Raw genomic sequence first — 9934 nt, 5'->3', positions numbered from 1 at the left:
AAGCTAACGGCAAATGGTTCGCAACTTTTAGCACAAGTGCTTTTCTTGGTATAACGGGTTGTAAGTTGTAAAACAAACGAACACCGGCATAAGAATGCATAGGGCAGTTTCTCCTAATAAATAAATGAAACAAACGCCTCAAAAATATCTCGCCTGCTTCCCAGTAGAAACTGCCTCCCTTCTCAAAATGGCGAGCTGACATCTCTATAAGTGTCTCGTTACAGTTTTTTCAATCAGGCAAGAAAATCAAGAGATCGAGCTAGAGACTTCTGAAGCATGGGCTCCAAAGAACTCGTCCTCGTTTTTCTTTTCGTCCTCCATGGTGCAACGGCCAACATCCATGGCGCTAATGTGATCGACCGGTGCTGGCGCGGCCAGCCTAACTGGGCCGCCAACCGACAGAGGCTCGCCGTGTGCTCGGTGGGCTTCGCTGGGAAGATGCGGCAAAACCGCGGCCCCGGGGTGATCCCGTACACGGTCACCGACCCCGGCGACGACCCGGTGCGCCCACGGCCCGGCACGCTGCGGTACGGCGCGACAGTGCTCGCCGGGAAGGTCTGGATCACATTTCAGAGGAGCATGCACATCCGGCTGGCGCAGCCGCTCTTCGTCAAGAGCTTCACGGTCATCGATGCCCGCGGCGCCGACGTGCACATTGCCGGCGGCGCGGGCATCGTGCTCTACCAGGTGAACAATGTGATCATCCACGGGCTACACATTCACGAATGCCGGACGCAGCCCGCGGGGCAGGTGGTCGTCCCCGGGGGCGCCGTGCAGCCGGCGAGCGGCATGGACGGCGACGCCATCCGGTTGGTGGCCAGCTCCAAGGTGTGGATCGACCACAACACGCTGTCACGGTGCGAGGACGGGCTCCTGGACGTGACGGTCGGCTCCACGGACGTGACCGTCTCCAACAATTGGTTCCTCCACCACGACAAGGTCATGCTGCTCGGGCACGACGACGGGCACGCCGCCGACCGCCGGATGCGCGTCACCGTCGCGTTCAACCGCTTCGGCCCCAACGTAAACCAGCGTATGCCAAGGTCGGTACTTACCCAACAAGTTGACCTGTTCAGTTCGGCCCTGAACCATTTCCTGCGTGTTTGCTTAAGATGGGATCGTCTCCTTCGTGTCGATCAATCGTGATGTTGCAGGATAAGACACGGTTACGCTCACGTCGTGAATAACTTCTACGATGGATGGAGAGACTACGCCATCGGAGGAAGCATGGGGCCCAGTGTCAAGAGTCAGGGCAACCTGTTTGTAGCCTCCGGGGCAGACAACAAGAAGGTCTCCTTATTTTCTGTGTATCTACTTATATGTACCGTTTGAAAAGCAAGAAATTTTTCTACGAAATTACCGTGAAATCCCTGCGCTCCAAACAAGCCTCGATAACGTTTGGTGGTCTGATGTGTTGTATTTACCCTTTTTTTAAAACGTTTGGTGGTCTGATGTGTTGTATTTACCCTTTTTTTTTTAACAGGTGACAAGAAGGATGCCGGTCGCGGGGAAGGATTGGGACTGGCACTCCATAGGGGATTCGTTCCAGAACGGCGCCTTCTTCCATCAGACGGGCAGCAGGGTGCGACCGAACTACAAAAAGCACCAGGCGTTTGCGGCGGCCAGCGCCGACGACGTGAGGTTGCTGACCAAGGACGCTGGCGCTCTCATGTGCTCTGCCGGGTCCGCGTGCTGATTAAACAGGAAGAACGAAACGCATGCATGTGGCGTTATCAACGTTACATGCTGCAGCTGCTTGGCAGTCCTACATATGTACACCTTGGTCTGTTGTCTCGCTGTGTTTCCCTGAATCTTTGATTTAACCTGAGCGACAGTATCATAGATCGTATCTCTCTAAACTTCAACATTAATAGCATAAATACCAGTTACTGTCAAGAAAGCATACAAGATTTTTGTTTCCTCAAATAGGATGTAGATTCTGAATTTACCATATTTCTTATGTGATGCACATGTACTGTCTGGCTGGCGTACTACTTAGGTACTACTTTACAACTCAATGCTACGTCCCCACAACAATAATCAGGAAGGTACAGTCTTCATTTTCAACTGCGCAGCCGTCTACTTTCCACCCTTCCATTATCAGGATCAGATCATATAAACCTCTCATGGTGGTTTATTTGTTTTAGCCGTGTGCAAACGATGTTCAAAAGAGTCATTTTGTTGCTGAACACTCGCACTCATGTGAACAGAGCCTCTCCGCTAGGCAGTTCGATCCACGCCTCTCCAGCGAAACCGCCTGCAAATTAGCATTGTCATAATTCCAAAACGATCAAAATTACTAAACCCACTTCTTCCGTCTCGTCCATTCTCCTTCCGCTATCGTCACCATTCTGCACCGTACTCCACCAGGACAAGCCTGTAGCCAGGGACGCGCCCTCGCTCAAGCGCTAAGCCAGCTAAGGATCCTAACGAACACTCCACGCCATGCTGGCTGGGGCAAGAGCATGTCTTTGCCACGCCGTCAGTGCCCACCGCGTCATGTCCAGCCACGTCCAGAGCATATCCATGGTATGCCATGGTTGACATTGCACATCCCCAAGCACTTGGAATACTAAGTTTTGACCGTGGGGCAAGACCGTTGTATGTCGCTCTTTTTATTAACAGGTGACAAGAAGGATGCCGATCACGGGGAAGGATTATTGGGACTGGCTGTCAGGAGTAAGAGCACCGTCTTGTCGGACGGAAGGAGGCAGACGGCTCAGAGACTGAAGAGGAGCACCAGACTGAAGGAGAGCGTGGACATGGGCCTGCGTACGGCGTGAAGCTCAGGAAGACTCGGAAGACCAACTCTAGAATCTTACGCCCAGAATGGAGACATGAGTGAATCGGACCAAGCGGCTTGTAATTTCGTATGAGCAATAGTATTTAGGAGAGGGGTCTTCTTCTTGGAGGAGGGGACGAACCAGAACACGGAAAAGGTGACGGCGAGCTCTTCTCGAGTGTGTGTGGCCAGAACTTCGCCGGAATTCCTATCTAGTAAACAATTAGCTACCTAAATTTAGTTTGTAACAAATTGGTAACAGAGCACTTCATCCTGGAGCCCCCGAAATACCTCAAGAGGCCTCAGTACCTGACGAGAGAGCAGTAGTCATTGGAGATGGAGAAGGAATTGAGTGAGATCATGAAGTTGTTGGCGGCGATCCAGTCAACTCTAGACCGTAACACCTCTGTAGTCGAAGCCCTCGCCATTTGGAGACCGCAGATCAACTCCAAAGTGAACGATCTGCAAGTTTCTGTCGAAGATCTTCGAAGCAAGGTTGATCAGTATGACGATCTGATGAAGGAGAATACTCCACCGAAGGTTGAGAGGTCAGCCGCCACGCATCTGGCGGCTACCTCAACTGAGGTGACGCTCGGGCCTAATGGCCGCTGCTCCGCCAACTTCTATCGGAATGTGGGTCCAGGTACCATCCTGATACCCACCCTTGTCACAGGTGCGAACAATTTCATAACACCTCTCCTTTATCCCTCGGTGTGATGGATTCTGCTCGACACACTGATCTGATTGTCGCTACTAGTTTAGGATTTTTATTGCCTACGTTAGATTTTCCAAAATTTGATAGTTCCAGTTCTAAGATCTGGGTTATAAGATGTGAGACATATTTCGATCGGTTTGAGGTTCCTAAATCATTATGGGTCAAGTTTGCTACCATGCACTTTGATGGCTTGACTGCATTTTGTCTTCAAAAAGTAGAGTCATGACACGCTGTGGGTATGCGCTTTGAGTGTGAACTACACAATCAGCTAATCCATCAGTTCTTTCTTATCAAACAGCACAATTCTGTTATAGAACACATAGAAAAATTTGTTGAACTGGTTCACCAATTACTTGCCCATGATTCTAGTTTCAGTCCAACAGTTATCACCAATAAGTGTCACACCTGGTTTTAATAGCCAAAACGAGATACAACTTATGTATATCTAGGATATTTAACATATATAAGAACATCACAGGTGAAGTAACAAAACCAATATATTTATTGAATAAACGTTAACTCTTACAGCAATTGACATATATTGTCTTCTATGTAGATATCTGCAGCGGAACAGAAGCAAGGTCAAATGCGAGCAGGATATACTTTTGCTTTCTATAAAAAAGCAAGGTAAAATGCGAGCATCGCATTCGAGAGCGGTGGCTACTAGCAACAAGGCAACGCGTGGCTACTGAACCGACGTGCTGGAGCACCAAGCGGGTGGGCGCGAGCGAAGCCGTCACTAGCGCAGCAAGCAACTCCGTATGAGCGTGCTGTTACAAATGCTCTTCGCTCGACTACAAGCCTCTTAGAACATACTGCCTATGGAACTGGTTTTGCTCTGCTATCTCAATAACCTATTGCCGCCCAAAATTGACAAAACTGATATGGAGTCGGAGTGGCCCACGTGTTCATCCTGGGTTGAAGCAAATCCAAGGACCGGTGGGACCGGGTGTCGATGAGCCCAAGCAGCCACCGTTTCCACCTTAGGCGAGCTGTAGCCGCCCTTCGTCTTTCCTTTCCCTTTGTTCTTTGGGGCGAGTTGATGCCGCAACAGGAGGAGCCGGAGCAAGAGGGTGGCCGAGAGACGTTGGAGAGGAGAGCAGTAGCAGCAGTAGCTTTGGCTGTGTTTGTGAGCTGCATCTCCTCGGCGAGGAGCATTGACCGAGTATTGGTGAAGGAGGGTAGCGGCGTCGACATGGAGATGAAGGAGGCTGCCTGTGACATCCACGGATTGAGGCCGTGGAGAATGTTGAGGACGAGATGACATTTCTCGACAGGGGAGTCGGCATAGCCAAGGGCGTCGGTGAGACGTTTTTGCTCTTTTGCAGTAGGTGGTGATGTTGAGATCACCCTGCTGCAATGAGTGGAAGTCGTTGAGGAAGACTATGGAGCGGTTCTCCTTGTTGTTGAGAAAGAGCTCCTCGGCGGCAGCCCAAAGCTCATAAGCGCTCATGTTCTTGTCGAGGATGATGTCCAGAACCTCCTGGGTCATGTAGTCGTACATGGTGGAGAGGATGGTGCAGTGTCTTGGATCCACACGGGATCGCTGGGTTGGGCGACGGTGCCGTCGATGTGGGTGAGTAGCCCATGGCGACCGAGAAGGGCAGAGAGGAAGATGTTCCACTTGGTGAAGTTGCCGGTGTCAAGGTCGAGGAGGACTGGTATGGGTGCACGGCTGGAACCGATGAGCCCAGCGGCGCCGGAGATGGTGAGGGGCGCCATGGCACTTGAGGAGCCTGGGACAAGGCTCGAGGAGGAGCTGGAGCCAAGAGCACCGGAGGAAGTAGAGGATAGGGTAGATTCGGACCCCATTATTGGCAGCAAAAGATGGAGGCCGGCAATGGAGATGCTAGTGGCGGTGGCTTAGGGTTGTAGGCCAAGCTAGGAAAGAACTCTAACTAATACCACGCAAAAGTATATCGGGAGAGAGAGATTTGGGGAAGCCACACTATGACAGGACGTGTGGGGTTCCATTTATATAAAGCTCATAGAGCAATTACAGATATTACACCTGTTAGGATATGCACCACAATTAAGAGGATATGTACAACAAATCCTATCCCTAACAGCGAGGAAGACTCAGAATTTAACTTGGCTTGGCTGCTGACACTGATTCGGACTTATGACTTGAAGGAATCGCCAATAGAAGAAGGCAGAGCACGCCCTTCTCCACCAAAGAAGAGCACAAGCTTCACGTACTCAGCGTAACAACAAAACAAGGGGAGCACGTCGAAGCTGGCTCTGTTCGCAATCTCGCTTGCCATCCTGCTGCTCCTGCCCTCCACCGCCACTGCAACCATAATGAAGGCCATCAACGCGAGCTGAGGCCAGCCCGCCTGGAGCTACCCGGATCGCTGGTCGGCCTCGAGAGCGTCGCGTTCGACGGCCACGACGATGGGCCCACGTCAGCATCTCCGACAGCTGTGTCCTCAAGTGGGCGGCAAGGACTCCGAATGGAGGACTTTCGTGTACAGCCCAAGTAACAGCAAACACAGTTGTGCAGCACCGTCCGAGCTCCCACCGGTCACCATGGACAGCTCATATGGCCAGCCGCTGGGCCTAAGCCCTTAGGTTCCACCACGGGTCAGGCCACCTCTACATCACTGACGCATACATGGGGCTGATGCGTGTGGGACCGACCTACCAGGGAACTCAGAAAATGTGAGGCCCAATACGAAGGGAGGGTATTGGGTGGCGCTACACTGCGAGAAGAATGAGTTCCTGTTTGGTGTGGACAACCACTTGGTCGCCATTAGGCTTGGCGATGAAGGTGTGAAGTTGCAGGAGATGAAGGATCCGAAGAACGTTAGGCTAACAGAGCTAGTGGAAAGAGAAGGCGGCAAAATATACCTAGGAGGCCAGGATCCATCAAATTGCCATACATTGGCAGTGTTAGGAGTGACTAGATTCTAAGATAGATTTTAGTGTCAAGGATGTAATGTGGTGGGGGGGGGGGCTGAGTTACCTGAGGTGATTTTTTGTTTTTTGTCTTTAATGAACATTGTTACATGAATTTGAGATGCTTAATAAATGTATACGAAGAGTTCATAGTAATCATAGCAAATCAAGTTGTTGTTTCTTTAGTGCCTAGAGTAAACTCGGCGTCCCAACCCAATCACGACCACGCCACGCGCGGCGGTACATTTTGTCAAACTGCCCGTGTGCCTTGCTAAAGCCTTCATGCTCCGTCGACCGCCGCACAGCGCACACAACTTTCGCCAGAGATATCGCATGGATCCATGCAAGCTGCCTCAAGGTTACTTTCGCCAGCAATAACCTGATAGAACCGCGGCAACCGAAAATAAAAGGAAACTCGCAGCTTGTCGCTCAGCCCCAATTTGATTAAGGAGATAGATGAAATCATCAAGCAGACAGACCAATCGAAGGGAATCAACAACAATAATTTTTTGAATTTGCACCTAAACACAAGAAAAGAAAATCAAATATTTTGCCCTAGGGTGTAGGTATTTGGACGAACCTCGATAACAAATATTGTGACTCGGTGTTGTTCTCTTTAGTGTGTTTCTTTTCATGGCGTTTCTTGCTCTTTCAAGGGTGGATCTATCCAGTGCCATCGCTAATCGTTTAATGTTATGTGCTATCAAAGCCTAAGCCATAGAGAAATATCCACGATGAGGTGCAAGGAGTATGTTCCATACCACGCAAGGTTGCACAAGGTGTTCAGGGAAGAATATGGCGCAAGGTGGAGCATAGCAGCGATCGACAACTCAATTGGTGGAGTCAAACTCTTTTGGTGTCGTTTGATGAGCTGCAATCAACAGGGATGTGTCCTAATGTGGAGATTGACTTGATTGGTTGTTGTGAGCCACAATCGATAGGAGTCAGTTAGATGTGACAGCCAGTTCAATGGTGTGACATGAAGGCGTGCGGTGTGTTGCCGACTTCGGCTTGCGATCAGATTGACATTTGTTCAATTAAAGATCGGAGTAGTCATTGTGGGCTCAAGGTGGAGTAACAATGGTGATGGCAAAGGCCATGGTGATCTCTAGAGGCTGACGGAGAAGTGTCAATACAAAGGTGCACTACTACAGATATAGTAATCGGTACCGGCTCAAAAAGCCATCAATGGCGGTTTTTGAACGGCACTGATTACTCGACACTGATAATTAGTATCAGTGTCGGTTCCTAACAGAGAAACGAAACTGATACTGGCACTATTAGTGCTGGTTTCTAATACTAACCGGTACTGATACATATTATAGGGCCAAAAAAAGCTCACATTTTAGAAATAAAAATGATTTTAGCACCTATGCAATTTGCTCACAGCATTTACATTATTCGATGTCATCTTCATTCAAACCATCTCACAATAGTGAACATTACAATCATCTCACAGAGCACGAACACAGTGCAAACCAATTGGAAGCATTCAGTAATCATACTATATTACAATCATCTCATATAAGCAAATCGAATAATATCAGCAAACCAATTGGAAGCATTCATGCACTCTAGCACAATATGACATATTTGGCAAGCAAATAACATCAGCTAAATGCAGTAAGCATACCAATTCTATCACATTATCAACACCCAAAACTAACTAAAGAACCTAGCTGAAATGTGCACATGCACAAAACCACACTTACCCATCACATTTGTACTTACTGTTGGCCTCACATTCACTAGATAAAGGCTTATAGACCAATATAAAGCACACAATGAAAGATCAAATTATACAACTTCTATATGGCCTACAGACCAATATAAAGCAAATAAAAAATTAATAAAGGCTTAAGAAGATAACTTTTCTCTCCACTTCAATGGAATGCAACAATCAAAAAAATATAAAGCAAAGGGCAACTCTTATGCACTCCTTGAATACATTAGAGAAAGGTAATCAACAACTTCCACACTAGAACAAACACACAATCTCCTCCTATAGTAAAAGGATTATTACACCATACAGTCAATGAATCTATTCAATCGGCTGCTCATGAATTTATTCAATTGACTGCTAGAACTCAATAAGAATGTAAGATCCATGCAACACCTAATGATTACAAGGCAATACTAGGAGGGAAGAGGAGGAGGAGACGCACCAGTACTGCATGTGCTTGCAACCAAAGCACTTCTTGGAGCTGACACCACTGCACTTGGCACACAGCCCTGCCTCCCCATCAGCTGGCCTAGGCTCTTGCTCCCCTAGGGATGGCATCGGGTAGGCGGCCGAGCTACCGTGGTGGTGGTGATCATTGTAGGAGGCGACAAACCCAGCGGCGTCGATGACGAAGTAGCATCAGGCGACGTGACGGACGGCGACGACAACTATTGAGAACAGCACAAGCCCAAGCACCGCCACCTGAATCAACGTCGAAAGGTCCAGTCCTAGGTCCTCGCCTGGGGAGAGAGGAAATGAGAGGAGGAGAGTTCGAGAGAGGGGGGAGAAAAGGGGATCAGAAAGAGAGAGAGGACGAGGAGAGAGGGGCACAGAGGGTGGAGAGCCGGACGCAAGGCTTGCGAGCTAAAAGCGTAATGAAGTGGAATTACGGGTCCAGACTCATATCAGTGCTCGTTCTAATTATAAACCAGCACTGATAGTATCAGTGTCGGTTTAATCTGGCTCAAATAATAATCGAGCATGGGATATTACGAACTAACACTGATACTTTATCAGTGCCAATTCTAGCCTAATCGGCACTGGTGACCTAGCACGGATGACCCGTTTTGTTGTAGTGGTGCAGCATGATGAAGATTTGCAATTGGAACCAGCCACTAGTGGTTGGCGGTCTGGCCGTTGGGTAGATCAACTGCTGGATGAAAGAGTTTTGCAAGTCGAGAAAAGTCGGGAATGACACGGTGTTGTGGCCTTGACGTGTGCAACAAGGAGTCCTAGTGGTCTAGCTGTGGGTAGCGGTGGTCCAACCGTGGTGACGTGCGATGCAAGTGCATCAGCAAGAGTTGGATTTAGAAGAGTCCTATTCTAAACTAAACACAAGGAGGCGGCACTAGTGGTAAGACTGCGGGTTGGTCGCGAACAAACCATTGGAGGCTCACGAGGAGGAGTTAGACACGGAAAGGAAAGGATGGTTTGTGAGGAGTCCAACTGGATTCAGACTTGGATCATCCAGGCCTGCAGAATCAAGGGAGGGGACCATGAGGGTTGCATCAAAATCAATCAAGCTAATCATGAACCAAGGAAGCGAGTTCTTCAACAGCTCACAGCAATCGTGACGCCATTCGGATGGGTCAACGAGGGCACACTGTGTGCGACAGCGTGCGGGGTTGAGAAGGCTTGAAGGCGGCAAGGGCGTGATTAGGGAACGGTGGTGCTATGTGCAGGAGGTGTGCAGTAGGGCTTGGCAGCAATGATCGGTGTGGAGGCACACAGAGTTCAAGCGCCCGATCTGACTGCAAGCAGCGATGGTCTCAGATAGCAGATCAACGGATGCCATCGATGGCTTCAAAATTTGAGA

At 49.2% G+C, this 9934-nt stretch overlaps 1 protein-coding gene across 1 annotated transcript; it reads left to right on the top strand.

The window, feature by feature from the left end:
• Positions 1-241: 241 nt before the first annotated feature.
• LOC133899811 (probable pectate lyase 4) lies at positions 242-1696 on the top strand. The gene is made up of 3 exons (XM_062340880.1): positions 242-1043; positions 1155-1290; positions 1484-1696. The coding sequence occupies exons 1-3, from the start codon at positions 277-279 to the stop codon at positions 1694-1696; spliced, it is 1116 nt and encodes a 371-aa protein (XP_062196864.1). The 5' UTR covers positions 242-276.
• Positions 1697-9934: the final 8238 nt, after the last annotated feature.

Source organism: Phragmites australis, chromosome 18, assembly GCF_958298935.1.
Source record: "Phragmites australis chromosome 18, lpPhrAust1.1, whole genome shotgun sequence".
In the NCBI taxonomy this organism is placed as follows: Eukaryota; Viridiplantae; Streptophyta; class Magnoliopsida; order Poales; family Poaceae; genus Phragmites; species Phragmites australis.
This window is presented reverse-complemented; position numbering and strand designations above follow the sequence as displayed.

Bases quoted from the DNA above. Each gene is read 5' to 3' on its own strand.
- LOC133899811 (XM_062340880.1), top strand. From the start codon at position 277: ATGGGCTCCAAAGAACTCGTCCTCGTTTTTCTTTTCGTCCTCCATGGT. The intron at 1,044-1,154 runs GTCGGTACTTAC...GTGATGTTGCAG, and splicing joins GTAAACCAGCGTATGCCAAG to GATAAGACACGGTTACGCTC. The intron at 1,291-1,483 runs GTCTCCTTATTT...TTTTTTTAACAG, and splicing joins CCGGGGCAGACAACAAGAAG to GTGACAAGAAGGATGCCGGT.